This window comes from Salvia miltiorrhiza, chromosome 8, assembly GCF_028751815.1.
Source record: "Salvia miltiorrhiza cultivar Shanhuang (shh) chromosome 8, IMPLAD_Smil_shh, whole genome shotgun sequence".
NCBI classification, from domain to species: Eukaryota; Viridiplantae; Streptophyta; class Magnoliopsida; order Lamiales; family Lamiaceae; genus Salvia; species Salvia miltiorrhiza.
Genome location: NC_080394.1, coordinates 1,851,413 through 1,876,536, shown reverse-complemented (window position 1 = coordinate 1,876,536; position 25,124 = coordinate 1,851,413). Strand labels below are relative to the sequence as shown.

Here is a 25,124-nt window from a genome sequence, read left to right as displayed (position 1 = left end):
CTATTAATTTTTTATATTAGGAAGTGATTTATTGAAATAAGATGTCCAAATAAAGAAATGTGGCATATTGAATTGAGACGGTGAAAACATATATTTTAGATCTCAAATCGAACCAAATCGAAATATTTTGGTTCGATTCAATTTGGTTGGGTGAAACTTTTGTTTTCTATAATTTTTTAAATATATTAGACTAGGCTAGTTTCGAGCTTAATGTGGATCCTCTATATCCAATTCCATCCTCCCATGGCCAATTGGCCATGACTACTTCGTGGTGGATCAATGCATACAAATCTTAATGGGCTTGAATCATTAAGGCCCATCTCAACTTAGTTTCGAGAAAAGCCCACTAGAGCTAATTGAAACGTAATACTACTAGCTTTGATGAATGGTACTACTATAAGTACAGATAATTTGCGAGAAAAAGGCCCATTATATAATTCTATATTTGGTTTCAATGATTTAACACATGATTGATAAAATAATTCGATTTAATCAAATATTTAATTTGTATGATTCGGCTATTGATGAATAATTAAGCTTGCACTTTAATAATCCAATTAATTGATTATTTTCACCCTAAATTTGGGTAGATTATTTATTCATTCTTTGCTCCTATCAATTTGGTCTAATCTCATTCACCAAATCAAACATTTCGCTTAAAGTATTTTCAAAGTTGTATTAATTGTTCAAAATGATAGTTCATGCATATGAAAAGTTATTTCAAACTTTCAACACTTTATGCTAAAACCAAAATGGAGAAATTATTTTGCAATTCTTAGAAACTCCATAAAATAAGATAATAATAGATTTTAGTAGGCTACTTCAATTTCTAATAATTAGAATTTCTTTTTCAAATAAAATACACATACAACTGTTTAGACAAAAGATATTGATACTCACCGTCACGGGTCAATTTCTTTGTATCCATCAATTTGGAGGCTCCGCATTGCATCCAGAGTCTCCAAACTTAACTTAGGAACGCTTAAGATTGTCAATTCTGTTAGACGAGGGAATATAGGGAGGGATGTGATTGTGAAGCTTCTTCCTTCTGATTCTTCTTCTCCCCACCTATCTGATATTTCTCTCAAGTTCGGGCAGTCCCTTATTCTCAAATAAGAGAGAGTCTCGCTATTACTCAATAACCAATCAATTGGGAGACATTTCACACCGATCCCACAAATTTCCAAATGTTGAAGGCATGACGAGACATGACTTGGAACACTCATCAATTGCGGGCAATCATAAAATGACAAATGTTGGAGGCGAGGAAATAGCTTCACTTCACTTCCATCCGAAATTTCTATTTCTGCCCACTCTGCCAGCTTAGGCATGTATTTCAATTGGAACCTCTCGAGAGCTGGAAAAACAATGCGTGTGTCCTTGTTCACCATTCCGTAGAATGATGAATTTATACACTTCACATTGTCCAATCTCCACAACACAAGGGACTTGAGATTGGGCAACTGCCCCAAACTTGGAACACTCGTCAATTGTTTACACCACTTGATTTCCAAATGTTGGAGGCGAGGAAATAGCTTCACTTCACTTCCATCCGAAATTTCTATTTCTGCCCACTCTGCCAGATTAGCCATGTGATACAATTCCAACCTCTCGAGAGCTGGAAAAACAATGCGTGTGTCCTTGTTCACCATTCCGTAGAATGATGAATTTATACACTTCACATTGCTCAATCCAAACAACACAAGGGACTTGAGATTGGGCAAGTGCCCCAACTTTGGGATCTCTTCACATTCTCTGCAGTCCCAGAGTGTTAACGACGTTAACTTGTTAAGTAGCACCCAAGAGCCTCCAGGCACATCTCGAACTGCCATCTTCTGAGTCCATGATGGAAATCTTTTTCCATTGAATCCCCGGATCTTTAACTCCCTCAGATGTGAGTGAGGTTGAAGGCCTTTCAATACATCGTCATCATATGTTCCACCTTCAATTCTGCCATATCTCCATTCCAAATGCAACTTCAATATTTTTGACTTTTTGAATAAATTGGCTTTCCCAGCCTCTTCCTTGTCATGAACCCTTTCCAGATTGCAAATCCGTAACTCTCCTTTAAGATTATTCAAACTTCCGAGTTCTTCAATTTTGCAGCCATTCTCGTCACCCACTGGAAAGTGGGTTAGCGTTTGGAGAGAAGTTAATCTCCCAATTCCCATCGGCAGCTCTACATCCTCATCAATATAAAGATGCCTCAAGTTAATCAAGTACTTAATCGTACTTGGCATTTTCTCCAAACATCCTGTGTCTACTCTCAACGTCTGCAAGTGAAAGAATTCACCAATCCAATCCGGCAAAACTTCAATTTCTGTCTCTGAAATGTCAAAATCTCTCAAATGTATCAACTTCCGAATCGAACTTGGCAGATTTTCAACTTCAGAGTCAAGTAGACTTAAAACATGCAAACTTTCCAAGTCTGAGAAGTTGATATCAGAAATATCACCTTCCGATGTTAGTAGTAATGTACGCAAAGATTTTGCCATTTCTTTTGGGATACGACTTGATTCGTCTTCTTCGAGAGTCTTGTATCGAACTCGGCTGCTATTAGAGGAACTTGAAACAGAACAAGCCAGATCGTGCACAAGATCATGCATGCCACAACTTTCCACATTCCCGAAATAATCTCTCTTTGAAACTTGCAGTAAAGAGTTGTGCAGAAGAACGTTGATAAAATTTTCTCCCACGGACTCCATGTCATCCCTTTCATCAGCTTGAAGAAAACCTTCTGCCATCCACATCTCAATCAGTTCCTGTTTCACGATTTCAGAGCCTTTAGGAAACATCGCACAGTATGCGAAGCACTTCTTAAGTGATGGCAAAGACAAATTATCGAAGCTCAGCCTCAATATATTTGTGATATTATCTCCTCCTTCATCGGCTGAAAGCCATTTCTCCTCGACTGAACGCCATTTTTCCTCAGATTTAATGCGCAGCACTCCCCCAACTACGTTGGCAGCTAATGGCAAACCTTGACATTTTCTTGCAATTTTTTTTCCAATGGCCGCATATTCTGATGGAACGTTTCCTTCTCCAAAGGTTTTAACTTTGATTATCGACCAACACTCTTCTTCTGATAAGCCTTCCAACTCATGTGTATGAATTGGATTCACAATTGTAGCAACCTTCATACTTCTGGTGGTAACAACAATTGCATTTCCCTTAACAGAACTAACTCCCAACAAGGAATTCATAAACTCTTCCCATTTGGAACGATCTTCATTCCATACATCATCAAGTACAAGAAGATATGTTTTATCTTTTAAAGCTTGTTGAAGCTTTGAAAGAATATCTTGCTTATTCTCACCTTCAACTTGATCAGTCAACTCTTTGAGAATTTTCTTGAAAAGAGTTAATGCATCAAAATTTGGGGAAACATGCACCCAAATATGTGATCCAAACCGAGTCTCATCCTTCAGATGATTGAAGACTTTTCTAGTCAATGTCGTCTTCCCCAATCCCCCCATCCCGACAATGGAAATGATGGAAACTTTGCGTTTATCAGTTGTGATGCTATTGGTAAGCATCTCAACTATTTCCAACTTAACATCATCTCTTCCAATAAAAACTGGATCATCACTGAATGAATCAGTTTCCGAAGAAGCAATAACCAAAGTGGGCTCATTGGCAAGCCTCCCTACAAGGCCAAGATCGATGGCCTCTTTGTTAATGGACTCCAAATTCTCATTGATTTCTTTGATTTTAAGAGCCACATTTCGAGAACGTGAAAGATTCTTGCAGCATGAGAAGCATGAGGGGCGTGAGAAGCATGATGGTATATTTTCCTCCTCAGGCTCGGCGGGCTTGATCTGGTCAGAGAGAATATGATAGTTGATTTCATCCAAAACATTGTCAGCATCGAAAGCCACGTCTTCAAGATTCTTCAGCCAGTCCTTGACAGCTTCGCTGGTGATGTCACGCTTCTCCGCGTCGTTCAAGAATTTCTGGATGGTTTTGAGACTCTTAGTTAGCTTTGCCGCATCTTTTTTGAGATCTCGGATCTGAGAGATCTCTTTCTTGCAAAGGTCGATGAGGTTTTGAACTAGAGTTTGAAGGACGGCGGCAGCAGCTTCTCCTTCCATTCTTTAATTGTGATGATAACTTAGAGAGAGAAATAGAGAAATTGAGTGAGAGAGAGAGCCAAGGAATAAAATCGGATGAGTGATGATATGGATTTATTTTTCATTTTTTGTATTTCAATCTTTGCCGAAACTCTTTTTAAAACTTTGACTTTGACTAGCTAGCTCATGAAAGATTTGGTGGGTAGTATTAATATAAATTAGTTACATAGAAATTTATATACATTAACTCTTTATAATGCGTTTTTTCCAATTAACAGACAAGAAAATTGTACATTCTTTCTTTTCCCGTTTTCACATAACACTTCAACGTGTGGAAAAAAAAATTAAAACAATGACCACAAAATCCTCCTCGCCAAATAAGCCGAGAGTTGGGAGGAAGAAAATTACATATTTAGAAGTTGACATTGATGAAATTCTAAAAATAGAGATAAATGAGAGAGATTTTTTTTTTTTTTTTAATTACATTTAAGCATCAGAACGATTTCATTTTGATGTTTAAGTTGAAAAAATAATTTCAAAAAAACAGTTCATGTTAGACTCTGATGAGATGAATCATTCGTCATCAAATTTTGTATAGCAAACTATTTCATGAAAAACGCTAAATAGTTAAAGAATTTTTAAGAGAAAACAAAATTTAGAGATACAAAACACTTATAACCCTTATTTTTAATCTATTTATTATATGAAAACACAGTTTGTGGCAAAATTGTAATTAAAGAATCAATCAAAGGGTATTTATAAAACTCAACAAATCTCATATATTTTGTCTATCATCCCTCGTCTTTTTCATCATAAGCATTCTTCAATTTTCTATACTCTCTCTCTCTCATATTATCTTTTTCACATTTTGATGATTTTTTTTAAAAATCAAATTTTATTTATAAAAAATATTCTATATATATCTTAAATTAAAGATAAATGCAAGATCTTTGATTTGATATCAAATAATTATTCAACTCTTTTATTAGTATTCTAATAAATTCTAATAATATAATTTATTTTCCTACTTATCAATTGAAGCTTTTCTAATAAGATGACATAGGTAATGAGCTAACTTAGAAAAAATAATTTTATGCATGATTAGCTCATGTTTTAAAAATATATATTGTGATGTGAAAACTCTTTTTTTTATTATTTCTTCGTTTCTTTTAATTTGAATGATGTGTTTATTCTATAATTTTAGGGAAGAAAATAAAGTTTTCCATCAAATAGATGGAAAATTAAAAACGATATTTTTCAAAATTATAAAATAAAATTTAGGATCTTTACTGAGTAATTGATGTAGATTATTTTATTTTTTAAGAAAAATAATTTACATTTACTTATATTCTAATTATATTTAATATTTATTTTTTATTTATTTGATACATCATTTAATTTATTTATTTTTGATAAATTAACATGATTAAATAAAGAAATTTAAAGGCTGCACTACAGGGGGCTCGAACCTAAGACCTTCGATTTTAGACATTAACCCCTAATCGCTTAACCGATACACACACTACATCGTTTAATTTTGATGCAAAACTATGTTCGCCGTGCATCGCACGGGCGAATGTACTGGTTATATATAAAAAGTGACTGTTAACCGAGTTGTACTTGTACTCATTAAATTTATAACGTTAATAGTTATATAGTAATATTTATGTTTACAAAGTATCATTTTGACTTTAAAGGTGTGAAGAATATTCATGCATGTCTCAATCCATATACCGCGAATGAAAATGTAAACACTAAACACAAATACCTGATCCTCACCACCAAATATTTATAGCTTGAAAATCTGTACCAAAAGCACTATAAAAAAAAGTCGAACATGAAGGATATTATTGTTAAGTAAATGGTGTAAACTATAAATAAAATTATGAAAATTATGTGTGAGCTAGATACTAGATAGTGTCAAAAAATATGGCGCATAAACTCTTTAAGAGCTTATTTTGCCAAACACTTTAAAGGATCTTATAAGCTCCTCAAAAAATTTCCTATTGGAAAAATTGCGAAAATTCTTGCATCAACTGCACTCATCAACAAATATACTAAATTATTTACAGATTCAGTGCAAAAATTCTCACGATAAGAAGTTTTTATCTGAACAAACCTCAAAGTATCAAATATTATTCAAGTCGCAATGGTCTCATGCATAAGACCAAATCTAAACTTTCACTACTTGTTTTAAAAGTGTATTGAATTTTTCCCCATGCTGCTAGCACACACAATTGAATATAGTATATATCACTCGAGCAAATGATTGATTTCCATAGGCAAACATGTCAATTAGTACAAAAGGAAACACCAAAAAAAGAGGAAAAAAAGAAAAATCTCAAATTTCACTACACACGATCAACAAGCAGAATCGAAATTCATCCTCACCTTCCCTACTCGGCTTTAACTTCAAAAACACAGTTCCCTGTCAAAAACAAAACTCCAGAGACTAAGCTGCACATCCACAGACAATATACAAAAGAATGATTAGAGTTCATTAATGTTATTAATATAGATAATATAGTCTATGATATGAATTCATTATTGCACAAGACAGTTTAATATGTGTTGAATTAAGCATCATAAGATAGTAATTAGCTGCAACTCCTTTACCTTGTCTGCTTTTCCAAGAAGATCTGTTTCTGCAAACACTTTCTTAACAAGAGTTTGCAAAATTTGCTATGTGGATGTGTGTGAGAGAGAGAACTGATGCAAACTGAACAAGAGTTTGCAAAATTTTCTCGGCGTGTGTGAGATAGAGAATTGGTGCAAACTGAAATAGAGTTTACAAAATTTGCTGTGGGTGTGTGTGTGAAAGAGAGAATTGATGCAAACTGAGCAAGAGCTTACAAAATTTGCTATGTGCATGGATGTGTGTGTGAGAGAGAGAGAATTGAGGCAAACTAAACAAGAGTTCACAAAATTGGCTATGTGGATTTGTGTGTGTGAGAGGGAGAGAATTGATGCAAACTGAACAAGAGTTCACAAAATTAGCTATGTGTGTGTGTGTGTGTGAGAGAGAGAGAGAGAATTGGTGCAAACTGAACAAAAGTTTACTAAATTTTCTGTATGTGTGTGAGAGAGTGAGAATTGCTGCAAACTTAACAAGACTTTACAAAAGTTGCTATGTGTGTGAGATTATGTGTGCGTGAGAGAGAAAGAGAGAGAGAGAATTAATTGGTGCAAATTGAACAAGACTTCTAAGTCTTTGTTTTTCAATTTTTAAATAGAATTCAATCTCATCGAGGCATCTTTACGCGTGAACATGTGGTAACAAGACAATTTATTCATAAACAATATTTGAGTATTTTTATCCTCAATAATTTTTCCAATCCCATCCATTCAATAGATAAGAATAAAGCAAAATTAACTTAGGTGTTGTTTACTTTGCATGATTGATTAAATACATGCTTGAGTATTTTTATCCTCAAGAATAACATTGCTCCAATCCCACCTTTTCAATAGGAGAAGAATCAAGTAAAATTAGCTTTAGTGATAAGAATAATCAAGTGTATTGGGATATTCTAAAATTCCAATCCATCAAAGCAAACAAGGGATTAACGTTACTATTTTTACCTATCAAGACTAATCCTTCAAAGTAAACGTCACCTTAAAGGATGGAAATAATTAATCAAGAGCATCGGGATATCCCAAAATTTCAATCTACCATATTAAACAAGAGATTAGTGTTACTATTTTTATCGATCAAAGCTAATCCGTCAAAGTAAACGTCTCGATGGAGTAATATTTGAGTGATCAATCCAAGCTTAATAATATCATTAAAATATAATTATTTCATGTGTATGTATTGGCTTAGTAATAGAACGATTAATGTTTGATGTCAAATATCTCAGATTGATGTCCACCGTTACACCGTATTTAAACATTTGTATCTTCTATTAAAAAATTACGAATACAACTAATTCATACTTGTATTAGATTATTTCATGAATTTATTTTTTATAAAATTAAATTTCAATTATGCCTTTATGTTTTAAAGCTTTTGTGTTTATTTTGTTGTTATTTTTTAGAAGTAAACATGCACTATTAGTAATGTAAGAAAAAAAAATTAGTTGTTTACACTATTATAATTATTTGCAGTTACGACGTCAGTTTAGTGAATGAAATAAAAACCAGTAAAATTTTATTTGGACCCACTAGATTAACATTTTTAACTAATATTATTGCTCGAAAAGATGCGGCCTAAAAAGACCCACTACTTCCTTTAGTATTTATTTAATCTCATCGTGGTGGATCAATACATAAAAATTTTAATGGTCTTGAATCATAAGGCCCATCTCAACTTTTTTCATTTTTTATATTTCAATATTTGGCGACACTTTTTTTAATACTTTGGCTTTGACTACTTAGCTCATGAATGATTTGGTGGTATACGTTTTTAATCTAGTACTCCATCTGTTCGTCAAAAGTGAACAACTTTTACTATATCGGGCGTCCGCAAGGAGTATACCACTTTTATTTTATAGAAATGGTTCCACCATCTCTTTTAATCTTTTATCCTTACAAACACTCTTTATTTAGAAAAAAACCACTCCAAATTCAATTTCAACCACACATATCATAAAGTGGTGGGACCCTTTCTCCACTATATCAAAATTATCATCAATTTTATTAAATCTCGTGCCCAGCCAAAGTGGTCCACTTTTGGCGGACGGAGGGAGTAAAAAATAGTGAATATAATACTCTATATGCCCAATGCATTAGGCCATATTTTTTTTTCATTTTAAAATTTCATAAATGAAAACTTAACATATGAAAAATATCTATACATAATTCATTATTTATATAAAATGGTGAACTTCTTTTTTTGTCAAATGTTGGAAAATAAGTGTAAAACATGAGAAAATATTATCATACCAATGCCTCATAATAATATTATCATGAATTGGAGTGAGAAGGAGGGAAAAAGGTCCACCCGATAAAACATGTGAAAAGAGTGGAAAAATGTTGAAATATATGTTTTCCACCAATTTTCCATCAAAGACAACGCACACCTAAAAGAAAAGGAGAAAACGATAATAGAAAGAGGAAAACAAGGATATAAAAGTTATGTCTAATAATGCTAGAGCTATAAACATCCTTTGATCTTCAAAACAATGCTAGAGAATTTCGTATTTTATTATCGCAGTTATCAATTTATCATTACTGTTTGCGCCTTTATTTTACTACTGAAGAAAATATTTGTACAATTCGATATAAGAAGTCATCAGAATACTTGTATGACATTGTATATTTGCATGCCTAAATGATATTATAGGTTGCCAACATCCCAATTATTATAAACTCTTGTCAATAAATTGCATTTGGATCGGATATGCATATTGAAAGCATATACTTGACTGTCTTCAGGTTAGTTGATGCAAAAGGTAGCCCCTTCGCTGTCGAAGTAGCTCGACATGCTCAAATTTAATTCGTTTATTATATAATCTTGCTCGAGCTTTATTCGAACAACATTTGTGTCTCATAAGTCATACTAGGGTGAGATCAAATTAATCGAGTAGAATTGAGTATTGACATGCTCAAATTTAATTCGTTTATTATAGAATCATGCTCTTGAGCTTTATTTAAACAACATTTGAGTCTTACAAGCCTACTCGAGCTTAATTGTGCTAAAATAAATAAATTTAAATTTAGATATAAATATTCATCATCCATTTAACAATAATAACGAACGAAATTATGATGTTTTTTGTAAGATTTATTTTTTATATAATAAATTGAGATTTAATATATACTCCCTCTGTCCTAATTCAATAGGCCACATGGCATGAATACAGATGTTAAAAAACAAAAAACTTATAATAAAATACTATGAGAGAAAAAAATAACCTTTTTAGGTTATATTTGTAAAAAAAATGGAGAGAAAATTTAAGATTTTTTTTAAAAATAAAAAAGAGATAATTATGTGTAAGTCATAATGATGGTATGATATTTGGTGTAAATAATGAGTTATATAGGGCATTTATTATGTACTATTAATTTTTTATTTTAGGAAGTGATTTATTGAAATTAGATGTCCAAATAAAGAAATGTGACATATTGAATTGAGACGGTGAGAACATGTATTTTAGATCTCAAATCTAACCAAATCGAAATATTTGGTTTCGATTCAATTTGGTTGGGTTAAACTTTTGTTTTCTATATTTTTTTAAATCTCATAGTTTTTTACACATACATAAATGATAGATGTCATCTGAACATACCACGAAATGCATATATTTGTCGGCTCGTTCTTTATTTTCTTCTGTTAGCTAAGTCCTGAAATAGCTTAGTGATTGTTGAATCTGATTATTGTGTATAGGGGAAGTGGTAGCTTGCCTTTCTCGAGTTGGTCATCATTTGTTTATTCATAAACAATATTTGAAATAATAATATGTTTTTATGAAGCGAATTGTTTAAATGAAACAAATTCCTTTTATCAACAAAGCAGCGATACCATTCTTTGTGATGATAACTTAGAGAGAGAAATTGAGTGAGAAAGAGCTCTGACAATCATCATAGAGTAAGATAAAGAATCTAATAATAATAAAATAAAATAAGAAGATGAAATGATTTAGTTTGATTAATAGGTTGTCATGTCAAAAAGAGATGGACACAATCCACTAAACAACCTTCTTTATCAAATGGAAAAATGCCATTTAATTTAACATTTTATTATTAAAAAAATATAATAATAAATAATAGAAAAAGAAAATATATTTAAGTTGAAGTGACTTATCAAAAAAAATATACAAGTCATAAAATTACGGATTATGTATATAGACGAGAGAGAAATTATTCTTTTATTAAAAGATTGGGTTTAGTGCGTTTTAGTGGAAAATATTGATAATACATAGTTTAAGGAATAGAATTGAATGAGTGGTGCAAGCACTTTACAGCCTTTCACATTCCTTTTTCATTTTATATATTTCAGTGTTTGTCCACACTTCTTTTAATACTTTGACTAATTAGAGCATGAATGATTTGGTGGGTTGGATTAATATAAAAAAACTATAAATTATGTTTAAGTCCTAATGACATCTATATAATATACTCCCTCCGTCCACTAATTTATGGCCTACTTGCCTTTTTGGTCCATCCACCAATTTATGTCCTATCTATTTTGGGTAAGTTTATATTCATATTTTAATCAAAATTGTGGGTCCCTTTAATAAATTGTGGCCTAATTGCATTGACTTTAATAAATTGTGGGTCTCTTTCTCCACTCAACTAATAAAAATACATTTTTTTCTTAAATTTTTTTCTTAAAACATGTGTTTTGTCTCCTAGGTCATAAATTAGTGGACGGAGGGAGTATAAAAGATGAGTTTTTTCTCTTTCTTTTTCTCTCTCTTCTTCCACCAAAATTTTCACTTTTTTTTTTCTTTTTACTTTTTTATATTGAATAGTTATTTTTTAAACGTCATCAAATTTGATCATGAAAAAATAATCAATATGCAGTATAGTATAAAAATCATCAAAAATGAATTTAAAATGAATAAGTTATGAAAAATTTAAATATTTTATTTGCTTTCTATTTATTAAAAATCTATAACTTTTTATTTATGTTTGTGTATAAAATTACTATTTATTATGATGAATAATATATGCATAATGCAAATTTTCATTATCGAACAATTTTTAAATTTATATAATAACTATAATTATCATTAAACTTTTTATAAATTGAAAATTTACATTTTTAAACTCAGGATTTTATTGAGTAATTGATGTGAATTATTATATTTTATTAAAACATATTTTTTATTTGTTTATATTTTGAATTTTTTTTATTATTTATTTAAATTTATTGTTAAATTTAGATGTCCATCGTGCATCGCACGAATGGACGTATACTAGTTTAATATAAATAATGAGTTATGTAAGGTATTTATTATGTATTAATTTTTCAATTTAGAAGTGATTTATTAAAATGAGATGTCCAAGTAAAGAAATATAACATATTGAACTGGGATGGTGATAACATATATTTTAGATTTCAAATCAAACCAAATCGAATTAACATGTCAAATCAAACCAAATCGAATCGGAAATATTTTGGTTCGATTCAATTTGGTTGGGTTAAACTTTTGTTTTCTATAAACTTTTAAATATCTTAGACTAGCTAATTTCGAGCTTAATGTGAAGCCCCTATATCCATCCTCCCATGACTTTGGTGGTGGATCAATGCATACAAATCTTAATGGGCTTTAATCATTAAGGCCCATCTCAACTTAGAGATAAACCTTGACATCTTCTTGCAATGTTTCTTCCAATAGTTTCAAATTCTGATGGAACATTTTCTTCTCCAAAGGTTTTAACTTTGATGAGTGCTGACAGCTGAAGAGTATACAGCCTTTCATTCTACCTATGATTTTTTTCTTCATTTTATATATTTCAATCTTTGCCGACACTTTTCTTAGCTCAATGATGATTTGGTGGGTAGGAATAACATAAATATTGTAAACATAATATTCAATTCATATACAGATACAGAAATGTAAAGAAAAATTACTGATTCTCACCAGCAAATATATATAGCCTGAAAAATCTATGCCAAAACCGATAAAAAAAAAGAAAAAGAAAAAAAAAAACGAGCTGCCATAACTCAAATCAAACAAGCAGCAAGGCATAGAAACTCTCCTGCAACATTGCACATGAAGTGTTTGACGAAATGCAGCTTCTTAATTATGGGCCTGAATTGATGAGTGGATTCTTCTCCAACGAGCTCAACCAGTTTGATAAACTCGCATCCACTGAAATTACATTACTAACCCTCAGTTTCGAATCAGAGTGATGAGAATCCATGGTTGAGATGATTGAATTCTCCTTCTGCATCTTCAGATCTGCTGTTTTGGCCTTGGCTTTAATTTCCCTCCATTGAGATAAATTCTCAATTGGAGTAAGCACAGAAGAATCGTACCGTTGAGGATTCGATCTCGATTCAGTTGTTTGAAATTGAATATTCTTGGCCACATTATCATCATCATCATCATCATAAATGCTACTAACATCATCATCATCCAGTTCGTGATCACTTTCATCAAGTGCTACGTCTTCGTCTTCGTACTGTACCTGCAATTTTGGTATCTATAGCTTGCGGGGTAGGATGCGATTGCGTCCTCTTCGTAGTGCAAGCTGCCTGCGGTGTTATTTGCTCCTTCTTCTTCTTCTTCTTCTTTTTCTTCCTCTGAAAGATACGAGGCGACTTCATGTGAAATCGCTTCGTAAGCCTTCACATTTAGGTTAAACCTCACTTTCTTTTTGAGTTTCGATATTGATGATGGCTTCTCCCTACAGAAATGTCAAGCATGAATTTTCACAACCCATGAATATATATATATATATATTTCGAGGTCACTACAAAAAAAATGCACCGTTAACGATGGAAAAAACCATCGTCAAAACTCATATTTCCTTCGTTAAATTTCTTAACGACGGATTATGGGCGTTGTTAAATTTATCGTGGCAAACAAGGTTAACGACATGAAATTCCGTCGTTAAATATGCTGTTAATGTTGGTTATCCTTGACATCATCTAATGATACGCAGCGAAATATACATTCAAGGATTAGATCTAGATTTACAAATGCATCATGTGTAGAGATAAGCACACAACAATAAGAATAACTTACTTGTTATGTGGTAAACGTGCGTCTCGATTCTTGCCGTGAATCCACTACTAAGGTATCCACGTGTATGTCGACTCGATGCAGGAACTATTCCAAGTGCACGATTCAATCATCGACAGCTAGGAAATCTCCGATTGAAACTATAGTGCTCTCTTAGTGTTTGCAAGCAAAAGCTCTTCTACCTTTGTAAGACCAAGACCTCTACTTATAAGCCAAAAGCATTGGCTTACCTTGTAAGCCAAAGACTTGGCTTCTCTTATAAGCCAAAGGGTTGTCTTACTAAGGAAGTCAATCCTCTCCAATTAATAGGTCCAATAGTCCAACTAGTTCCCAATTAATTAAGTGTTATTAGAATATATCAAATATATCATAATCTAGTCCATAATATCTTTCAATCTCCCACTTGGACTAGCATTAGATTAAACACCAAGCACTATCTTTGCACCCTTGAGCGAATCAACAATACACATAAAGTGTGACCCTTTAGGCCTCCATTATCGACGATAATCAAATTAAAGTCTACACAAAACTCCTAGACTGCGTTGTGTAGCGAACTCGATATATGAAGAACGTTTACGTGGATTCTGTAAACAAACCTTTATATGAAGTTTATGCAATATCCCTTCATTCACGAACCACTCGATTGAGCCTAGGATCTGCCATGTGTCTATCCCAATAGCTCGATCATTTTATCTCATCTTTATTAAATGACCCTTCCGATCATATTCAATTATTCTAATTGAATATATCTTTGCATTGGCCAATGACTAACGGTCAAATAATATAGAGAATTTGAAGTGTTCTCTCGAAATTCAAATCGAGGAATGAATCCTATTCTTGGCTCAACTACCATTTCCATTTGCCTCATGATGTACCCAACACAAGCCGTATCTACCCCTTTGATGGAGTGCAAGCATTGTACTTGGTCAAAGCACACCACTCAACAAACAAAATGAGTATTGACCTCAAGTCAAAGGACTATTACATACTCCATACACTATTAAATCATAGACACTAGAACAAATGATTTAATAGCAGGGTATACCAATATTCTCCAAAATATCCATGTGTCCATCACGAGAATCAAATTACTCGTAGTTGTGAGATCAACTACATTCTCTAAGAATATGATGCAGACCACGTACTAACCTATCGCATGTCATCAATATCCCATTCTTGATGACCATTGGTTAGGGCATCTTTAGAATTACACTCAAACCATTAATGTCTCACATCATTAATATTAGTGATAATTCAAGGGAACAAATAAAAGAATAAAGTCAAACAATAAAACCAAATATTCTAATATTTGACTAACGCCCCTTCGTTCAAGGTCCTTTTGTGTGTGTGTGTGTGTGTGTGGGTTTTATTTAATTTTTCTTCTAGGACAATATTTGAGCTGGGTTTATAAGGTTTTTTAGTTTAGTTGTAATTTGGATTTCCCGCTTTGTGTGAATTTGAGTTGCTGAGTTGATAAAGATGCTTGTTTACTTGCTCCTGAGTTCTGATTAGGTGTAGATGAATGTGAGTTTTTATATTGATGGAGCAGGGGATATATCCCTCTATTATCTTAAATTATATATATAAAGAAAATGTTTTCATTGATTTTTTCGGTGAAAGTTTTTTTTGGTTTATCTTGAAACTGTTTACTGTTTAGCTTGAATTTTGAATTTGTTGCTTGTTCGGTTTTAAGTTTTCAAGTGGAGCTAATTGTGCTTTTTTTGATGGACCCAAGAGATATACCTCTGTTATCTTAATTAAGAAAAAAATGTCTATCTTGAATTTTTTCAATGGAAGCGTTTTCGGGTTTATCTTGAATCTGTTTACTGTTTAGCTCGAATTTTGAATTTGTTGATTGTTCGGTCTTGCCATATCAATATTGGTGTCATTTTTAATTTTGTAAGGTGAGCTAATTGTGCCTTTTGTGTGTAGGCAGCTTATCAAGCATGGCGAGAAAGCTTTTCCATGTATCCATGGCCACTAGTCTTACGGGTTAAAAGGTGTTGGAGCAAGATTAGGGCATGGTTGGCAGTAAACTTTCCAGAGGCTTCGCCAACTCTGCGCAAAGGCGCGTCAGAAGAGGAGATTGAGGATTTTGAGAAAACTTTGAAGGTAAAACTGCCGCTTCCTACGAGGGTACTCTACCGATTCTGTGATGGTCAAGTGCTGCCGGATGAAGGTTTCAGTGGAGGCATGCCGTCAAGTTTGTTGGGTATAATTGGTGGCTACACTCTATACGATCACTTGGTGAATGTGTTCTTGTTACCCTTGAGCCAAATTGTAGTCGACACGAAGAGTATTATGCATCAAATCGGGTTGAGCAGTAGATCCAACTATGTAGTAGTGGCAGCTTCTGCTACTTATAGTGAAAAGGTTTTCTTTTTGAACTGTGGCAGTGGCCAGCTTTTCGTTGGCACGAGGAATCTTGTGACAGATGGAGAGATGCTGCCCTGTGTGCCCGACACATTGATCAGTTCAGTGCATGATCGATTGGGAAGTGAACAGCAGGATGCCATGCTGTTGTGGCTTGAAGAACATGGCCGTAGATTGCAAGAAGGCCTTATTAAAGTTCGCCAACAAGGGAAAATGCGAAGCATCAATTTGTTCCCGGAGGAGCCACCCTTATGCACGTCTGCCATAACAAATGGTGTTAAGGTAGCTGATCAAATACATTATAGTTAAATTCCCTAATTTAAGCGCATGTGGATGTCTTAACTTCGATAATTTGATCATTTTGAATCTATTCATTTGTTAAAAAATTCATGACTGAACTAGAGAAGCATGTGATGAGTTTTGCTATTTTGATGAAGGTTCGTGCTTCTGCTGTGTTTCTGCCCGAGTTCAGCAACCTTCAAGATGAATCGGAGAAGTTTTTGTTTGCTTATTCGATTCGCATGTCTCTTTCACCTGATGGCTGTGTCATCAATGGGCTAACCTTCAGCTCTTGTCAATTGTATTGGAGGCAGTGGATTATACGTGCCAATGATGCTATCGTTTCTGACGTAAATGGGGAAGCTGTGATTGGACAGGTTTGGTTTCTCATTTACTTTCTGGATCCTTCCAATGCCAAATAAAAATGTGCTTCTACTGTCTATGATCACAGAAACGATAATGTACATGCTACTATATTGTTTGGTATTGTCGTCCAGTGCTCTTATATCTTCGATTTTTTGGCCTGGATCATGCAATATTTGAGCTCTACATATTGTATTTTTTCAGTTTCCACTACTTCGTCCTGGTGAGGCGGAGTTTGTTTATGAGAGCTGTACGTCTCTACCTGCTTCCAAAGGATCGGTTGAAGGCTCTTTTACTTTTGTTCCTGGAAGGTACACGAAATAACTATTGAGTTGCATTTTGTACATTATAGGGAAGTTATGTTTCTTCTGCATGATTGCATCTCATTTCATTTGTGTTCTTGGAGTCTAAGATGCACCAGTTATATTTTCTTTCTGCAATTCTCAAAAGATTCTAACTAGAGTGGGGAGAAAAAGGGTAGCTTTGCTAGGAAACCTCAAAAAAGAGAGAATAACAAACAAGAATGAAGAAATATGCCCTAAAAGTTCTAGTAGCTACAAGCATAATTTGATCTTTGCCACTATGAAAGAATTTCTGCATTTGCTTTCTTAATAGGGTGCGTTCTCTTTGGTAGTTGCAAATTTTTTATGAGGAGAAATGGAAAAAATTTATCACTTCCTTTTTTCATCTCATATCCTAGGTGGAAAACATGTGAAAAATATCACTTCAATGCCCGATGATAATATTATCATGAATTGGAGTGAGGATGAGGGAAAAAGGTTCATCCGATAAAACATGTGAAAAGCGTGGAAAAATGTTGAAATATATGTTTTCCACCAATTTTCCATCAAAGACAACACACACCTAAAAGAAAAGGAGAAAAAGATAATAGAAAGAGGAAAACAAGGATATAAAAGTTATGCCTAATAATGCTAGAGCTACAAACATCCTTTGATCTTCAAAACAATGCTAGATAATTTCGTATTTTATTATCGCAGTTATCAATTTATCATTACTGTCTGCCCCTTTATTTTACTACTGAAGAAAATATTTGTACAATTCGATATAAGAAGTCATCAGAATACTTGTATGAGATTGTATATTTGCATGCCTAAATGATATTATAGGTTGCCAGCATCCTAATTATTATAAACTCTTGTCAATAAATTGCATTTGGATATGCATATTGAAAGCATATGCTTGACTGTCTTCAGGTTAGTTGATGCAAAAGGTAGCCCCTTCGCTGTCGAAGTAGCTCGATTTCCCCTTGCGCTGCCGGACTACATCTTCTGATAAACATCGTGCCCTGCTAGGTGAGTTAGAACTTACTTGCAAGGTTCTAATGGTGATGCAAATTGAAACTTTGTTATGTTATATGATATCCTCAGCATTCTTTCATTAGTGTGTTTTATTCCTTTCTATTTGTAAAGAATGTGTAGTTTCCTATATGATATGATGCTCTCTGCTTGTTTGTTGGTTGGAATAATGGTGTAATTGCTTTGTACTACTATAGAAGATGAGAAATAATTTGGGAATGAATTCTTTTGGCAAAAGTTTGTTTATCCCTTGTGGGATATTTTAGCTTACTCAAAATTAATCGTGTTAGGGGTGTAATCAAGTCGAGCTGAACTGAATATTAACATGCTCAAATTTAATTCGTTTATTATAGAATCTCTCTTGAGCTTTATTCGAACAACATTTGTGTCTCACGAGTCATGTTAGGGTGTGATCAAGTCGAGTAGAATTGAGTATTGACATGCTCAAATTTAATTCGTTTATTATAGAATCATGCTCTTGAGCTTTATTTAAACAACATTTGAGTCTTACAAGGCTACGAGCTTAATTGTACTAGAATAAATAAATTTAAATTTAGATATAAATATTCATCAGCCATTTAACAATAATAACTAACGAAATTATGATGTTTTTTGTAAGATTTATTTTTTTATATAATAAATTGAGATTTAATATATACTCCATCGGTCCTAATTCAATAGGCCACATGGCATGAATACAGATGTTAAAAAATAAAAAACTTATAATAAAATGAGAGAAAAAAAAACCTTTTTAGGTTATATTTGTCAAAAAAATGAAGAGAAAATTTAAGAATTTTTTTTAAAATAAAAAAGATGTAATTATGTGTAAGTCATAATGAATAGTATGATATTTGGTGTAAATAATGAGTTATATATGGTATTTATTATGTACTATTAATTTTTTATATTAGAAAGTGATTTATTGAAATAAGATGTCAAAGTAAAGAAATGTGACATATTGAATTGAGACGGTAAAAACATACTCCCTCCGTCCCGGCCAAGACGCTACATTTACCTTTCGGCACGGGATTTAAGGAGTTGTAGATTAATGTTTTAAGTGTGTAATAATAAAGTGATAAAGTAGGAGAGAGAAAGTGATAAAGTAAGAAAGAGAAGATAATAAAGTGATAAAGTAGAAGAGAGAATGTAATAAAGAAATACTTAATTAGTGTTAATTAAGTGTTTAAAATTCCTTATTTTTGCCAAATATAGAAATGTAGCATCTTCGTTGGGACGGCCCAAAAAGGAATATGTAGCATCTTGGGCGGGACGGAGGGAGTATATTTTAGATCTCAAATCGAACCAAATCGAAATATTTTGGTTCGATTCAATTTGGTTGGGTGAAACTTTTGTTTTCTATAATTTTTTAAATATATTAGACTACGCTAGTTTCGAGCTTAATGTGGATCCTCTATATCCAATTCCATCCTCCCATGGCCATGACTACTTCGTGGTGGATCAATGCATACAAATCTTAATGGGCTTGAATCATTAAGGCCCATCTCAACTTAGTTTCGAGAAAAGCCCACTAGAGCTAATTGAAACGTAAGCTTAGATGAATGGTACTACTATAAGTACAGATAATTTGCGAGAAAAAGGCCCATTATAATTCTATACTTGGTTTGAATGATTAACACATGATTGATAAAATAATTCGATTTAATCAAATATTTAATTTGTATGATTCGGCTATTGATGAATAATTAAGCTTTGCACTTTAATAATCCAATTAATTGATTATTTTCACCCTAAATTTGGGTAGATTATTTAATCATTCTTTGCTCCTATCAATTTGGTCTAATCTCATTCATCAAATCAAACATTTCGCTTAAAGTATTTTCAAAGTTGCATTAATTGTTCAAAATGATAGTTCATGCATATGAAAAGTTATTTCAAACTTTCAACACTTTATGCTAAAACCAAAATGGAGAAATTATTTTGCAATTCTTAGAAACTCCATAAAATAAGATAATAGATTTTAGTAGGCTACTTCAATTTCTAATAATTAGAATTTCTTTTTCAAATAAAATACACATACAACTGTTTAGCAAGCAAAAGATATTGATGCTCACCGTCACGGGTCAATGTGTTTGTAGCCATCAATTTGGAGGCGCCGCATTGCATCCACAGTCTCCAAACTTAACTTAGGAACGCTGTAGATGTGCAATCTTGTTAGAGGAGGGAATTTAGGGAGGGATGTGATTGTGAAGCTTCTTCCTTCTGATTCTTCTTCTCCCCACCTATCTGATATTTCTCTCAAATTCGGGCACTCTCTTATTCCCAAAGAAGAGAGTCTCGCTGTTACTGAATAACCAATCAGCTGGCAGACATTCCACACCGATCTCCTTAATCCACAATTCCTTCTTCACTAGATCGCTTGGCAAAGAATATAGAAATTGATCGTGAGGCAATTTGTTGCCATCAATTTGGAGGCGCCACATTGCAGCCACAGTCTCCACACTTAACTTAGGAACGCCTTGAATATCCACATTTGTTAGACGAGGGAATATAGGGAGGGATGTGATTGTGAAGCTTCTTCCTTCTCATTCTTCTTCTCCCCACCTATCTGATATTTCTCTCAAATTCCAGCGGTAATTTATACCCAAATGAGAGAGAGTCTCGCTGTTACTCAATAACCAATCAGCTGGCAGACATTCCACACCGATCTCCTCAATCCTCAATCCTCCAATTTGGAGGCGCCACATTGCAGCCACAGTCTCCACACTTAACTTAGGAACGCCTTGAATATCCACATTTGTTAGACGAGGGAATATAGGGAGGGATGTGATTGTGAAGCTTCTTCCTTCTGATTCTTCTTCTCCCCACCTATCTGATATTTCTCTCAAATTCGGGCACCAACTTATATACAACTTCGAGAGAGTCTCGCTGTTACTCAATAACCAATCAGCTGGCAGACATTCCACACCGATCTTATGAATCTCCAAATCTTCAAGGCACGATGAGACATGACTTGGAACACTCATCAATTGCTTGCACCACTTAATTTCCAAATGTTGGAGGCGAGGAAATAGCTTCACTTCACTTCCATCCGAAATTTCTATTTCTGCCCACTCTGCCAGCTTAGGCATTCGAGACAAGATGAGCTCTTCGAGAGCTGGAAAAACAATGCGTGTGTCCTTGTTCACCATTCCGTAGAATGATGAATTTATACACTTCACATTCCTCAATCCATTCAACTCAAGGGACTTGAGATTGGGCAACTGCCCCAACGTTGGGATCTCTTCACATTCATCGCAGTCCCAGAGTGTCAACGACATTAACTTGTTAAGTACCACCCAAGAGCCTCTAGGCGAATCTCGAACTGCCATCTTTTGAGTCCATGATGGAAATCTTTTGCCATTGAATCCATCAATCTTTAACTTCCTCAGATCTGAGTGAGGTTGAAGGCCTTTCAATACATCCTCATCATTTCTTTCACCTTCTCGGTCTTCATCCCATTCCAAAAGCAACTTCAATATTTTTGACTTTTTGAATAAATTGGCTTTCCCAGCCTCTTCCTTGTCATGAACCCTTTCGAGATTGCAAATACGTAACTCTCCTTTAAGATTATTCAAACTTCCGAGCTCTTCAATTTTGCAGCCATTCTCATCACCCACTGGAAAGCAGTTTAGCGTTTGGAGAGAAGTTAATCTCCCAATTCCCATAGGCAACTCTACCCTCTCATTAATATAAAGATGCCTCAAGTTAATCAAGTACTTAATCGTACTTGGCAGTTTTCTCCTAATTCTGAAATCTGATGAGTCTACTCTCAACGTCTGCAAGTGAAAGAATTCACCAATCCAATCCGAAAAGACTTCAATTTCTGTCTTTGAAATGTCAAAATCTCTCAAATGTATCAACTTTTGAATCGAACTTGGCAGCTCCTTAACTCCATAACCTTGAAGACGTAAAACATGTAGACTTTCGAAGTCTGAGAAGTTGATATCAGAACTCTCACCATCGATTGAAATTAATAATGTACGCAAAGATTTTGCCATTTCTTTTGAGATAGGACTTGATTTGTCTCCACAATTGTGCTCTCCGAGAGTCATGTATCGATCTCGACTGTTACCACAGTTAGAGGAACTTGAAACAGAACAAGCGAGATCGTGCACAAGATCGTGCATACCACAACTTTTTACATTTCCGTAATAATCTCTTTCTGAAACTTGCAGTAAAGAGTTGTGAAGAAGAAGGTTGATAAATTTTTCGCCCACGGACTCCATGTCATCCCTTCCATCAGCTTGAAGAAAACCTTCTGCCATCCAAAACTCAATCAGTTCCCTTTTCATGATTTTGGAGCCTTTAGGAAACATCGCACAGTATGCAAAGCACTTCTTAAGTGATGGCAGAGATAAATTATCAAAGCTCAATCTCAATATTTTTGTGATATTATCTCCTCCTTCATCGGGTGAAAGCCATTTCTCCTCGATTGAACGCCATTTTTCCTCAGGTTTATTGCGCAGAACTCCCCCAGCTACGTTGGCAGCTAATGGCAAACCTTGACATCTTCTTGCAATGTTTTTCCCAATAGCCTCAAAGTCTGACGGAACGTTTCCTTCTCCAAAGGTTTTAGCTCTGATTATGGACCAACAATCTTCCTTTGATAAGCCTTTCAACTCATGTGTATGAAGTGGATTCACAATTGAAGCCACCGCCATTTTTCTGGTGGTAACAACAATGGCATTTCCCTTTACACAACTAACTCCCAACAAGGAATTCTTAAAATCTTCCCATTTAGAAAGATCTTCATTCCATACATCATCGAGAATAAGAAGATAAGTTTTATCTTTCAAAGCTTCTTTAAGCTTCGAAAGAATTTCTTGCTGACTCTCACCTTCGACTTGATCACGAGTCAACTCTTTGAGAATTTTTTTGAAAAGAGTTAATGCATCAAAATTTGAGGAAACATGAACCCAAATATGTGATCCAAACCGATTCTCATCCTTCATACGATTGAAGACTTTCCTAGTCAATGTCGTCTTCCCCAATCCCCCCATCCCGACAATGGAAATGATGGAAACGCGTTCATCAGTTGTGATGCTCTTGGTAAGCTTCTCAACTATTTCCTTCACAACATCATCTCTTCCAATAAAAATTGGATCATGAGTGTATGAATTAGTTTCCAAAGTAGCAATATCCAAAGCAGGCTGATCGGCAAGCCTCCCTACAAGGCCAAGATCGGTGGCCTCTTTGTTAATGGACTCCAAATTCTCATTGATTTCTTTGATTTTAAGTGCCATATTTCTTGTTCGCGCAATAGAATTGAAGGATGATGAGCAGCATGATAATACCTTCTCCATCATCGTCATTTCGGTGTGCTCAATTTGTTTGGAGAGGAGATGATAGTTGAGCTCATCCAAAACGTTGTCGGAGTCGAACGCCACGTCTTCAAGCTTCTTCAGCCAGCTCTTGACGGCATCGCCGGGGATGGTTCGCGCCTCCGCGTCGTTCAAGAATTTCTGGATGGTGTCGAGACTCGCAGCTAGCTTTGCTGCTTCTTTGTTGAGACCTCGGATTTGAGAGAACTCTTTCTTGCAAAAGTCGATGAGGCTTTGAATTGGAGCTTGAAGGACGGAGGCAGCAGTTTTCGCATCCATTCTGTGTTCTGATAACTTAGAGAGAGAAAGAGAGAAATTGAGTGAGAGAGAGTAAGAGCAAAGGAATAGAATTGGATGAGTGTTCAAGGAGAAGAGTTTCATTCAAGTCTTTCAAGATATTGTTTTCTTTTTTCATTTTATATATTTCAATCTTTGCCGACACTTTTTTTAAACTATGACTTTGACTATATGGTAAACGTATTAAAATATATAAATATGATACCTTTATAAATCGGTTACATAGAAATTTCTATACATTACCTCTTTATAATGCAATTTTTTCCAATTAAAAGACAAGTTTTTTTTTAAGACAAGAAAATTGAACATTCTTCTTTTTTCCCGTTTCACATGATACATGATACTTCAAAGTGTAATTGCTTTTTATCCCTCTAAATTAAATAATAATAATAAAGTATAAATTTATCAAATTTTATGTTTGAATGCAATGTAGCCCTTCTCCAACGGTGCCTCCACTACAACTAATACTTGGAGCAATGTGAACAAAACTCAGATGTAGTAGGTATTGTTCATCCGTTACTTGACTTTTTTTTTCCTCTCTTATTTCTTTCCTCAATTTTATGATTTATTGTAATGTTTTATGTTTTGTTTCTGAATATAACTGTTATCATTTATTTTAGTATGTTGTTAAAATAAATTAATCATTATGCTTTATTAACTAATTTTTATCAAAAAATATTTAAATTAGATTATAATTAAATATGATTGAGCATAAATATAATTATTTATAAATATATATGATACTAGAATAATTAAATGACAAAATTATTTATTGATAAAAAAACATAAAAATGGAATATTCTATTGAGTGAAATGTAGAGTTGATTTGTTGGAGATGAAAATGAAGAAACTCCATTTAACTTATGTGTCCGCCCGGCCGGACACATGATTTTACCGGCCGGACACATGATTTTGTCGATCGGACATGTGTCCGACAGATAAAATCATGTGTTCGGCCGGTGAAAACATGTGTCCGGTCGGGTGGACACATAATTTACCGGCCGGACACATGATTTTGTCAGTCGGATCATGTGTCCGACCGGTAAAATCATGTGTCCGGCCGGCCGGACACATAATCTAGCCACCCTCGGTTATATGTACTCTTGACTGATAGTTGTCAAATTGTGACCGATGGCTGTCAAATCGGTCAAATGTGTAAGACTTTCACAAAAAACCAAGCAAACCCATCAAATCAAAGGATACTTAAAGAATAGGGCATAGAATGCTTTGTATAATAAGAGAGAGCATTTTTACAAAAAAAGATAAGGAAGTGGGCACTTTAAATTTTTACTCTTAATATAAATTAGTTACATAGAAATTTATATACGTTAACTCTTTATAATGCGTTTTTTCCAATTAACAGACAAGAAAATTGTACATTCTTTCTTTTCCCGTTTTCACATAACACTTCAAGGTGTGGAAAAAAAAAATTAAAACAATCACCGCAAAATCCTCCTCGCCAAATAAGCC

At 34.0% G+C, this 25,124-nt stretch overlaps 4 protein-coding genes across 6 annotated transcripts; 1 reads left to right on the top strand and 3 right to left on the bottom strand.

Moving 5' to 3' along the window:
- Window positions 1-813: 813 nt before the first annotated feature.
- LOC130999863 (putative disease resistance protein RGA3) lies at window positions 814-7,267 on the bottom strand. 3 transcript variants are annotated; one of them, XM_057925542.1, is made up of 4 exons: window positions 6,687-7,267; window positions 6,462-6,527; window positions 5,839-5,874; window positions 814-4,110 (listed from the first exon to the last, which is right to left on the bottom strand). In XM_057925542.1, the coding sequence occupies exon 4, from the start codon at window positions 4,089-4,091 to the stop codon at window positions 903-905; it is 3,189 nt and encodes a 1,062-aa protein (XP_057781525.1). In that variant the 5' UTR covers window positions 4,092-4,110; window positions 5,839-5,874; window positions 6,462-6,527; window positions 6,687-7,267; the 3' UTR covers window positions 814-902. The 3 variants fall into 3 exon arrangements, with proteins under 3 accessions (XP_057781525.1, XP_057781524.1, XP_057781526.1); XM_057925541.1 differs by lacking the exon at window positions 5,839-5,874; XM_057925543.1 differs by lacking the exon at window positions 5,839-5,874 and having other exon boundaries at window positions 6,462-6,498.
- A 5,494-nt stretch (window positions 7,268-12,761) lies between these two features.
- Window positions 12,762-14,892, bottom strand: LOC130997051 (pheromone-processing carboxypeptidase KEX1-like). The gene is made up of 3 exons (XM_057922330.1): window positions 14,855-14,892; window positions 13,193-13,367; window positions 12,762-13,148 (listed from the first exon to the last, which is right to left on the bottom strand). Exons 1-3 carry the CDS (start codon window positions 14,890-14,892, stop codon window positions 12,762-12,764), a joined length of 600 nt encoding a protein of 199 aa, XP_057778313.1.
- Window positions 14,893-15,022: 130 nt separating this feature from the next.
- LOC130999862 (F-box protein SKIP16-like) lies at window positions 15,023-18,273 on the top strand. The gene is made up of 5 exons (XM_057925540.1): window positions 15,023-15,038; window positions 15,638-16,360; window positions 16,516-16,734; window positions 16,925-17,031; window positions 17,935-18,273. Exons 2-5 carry the CDS (start codon window positions 15,671-15,673, stop codon window positions 18,011-18,013), a joined length of 1,095 nt encoding a protein of 364 aa, XP_057781523.1. The 5' UTR covers window positions 15,023-15,038; window positions 15,638-15,670; the 3' UTR covers window positions 18,014-18,273.
- Window positions 18,274-20,579: 2,306 nt separating this feature from the next.
- LOC130997050 (putative disease resistance protein RGA4) lies at window positions 20,580-23,636 on the bottom strand. Its single transcript, XM_057922329.1, has one exon. It carries the CDS (start codon window positions 23,634-23,636, stop codon window positions 20,580-20,582), a length of 3,057 nt encoding a protein of 1,018 aa, XP_057778312.1.
- Window positions 23,637-25,124: the final 1,488 nt, after the last annotated feature.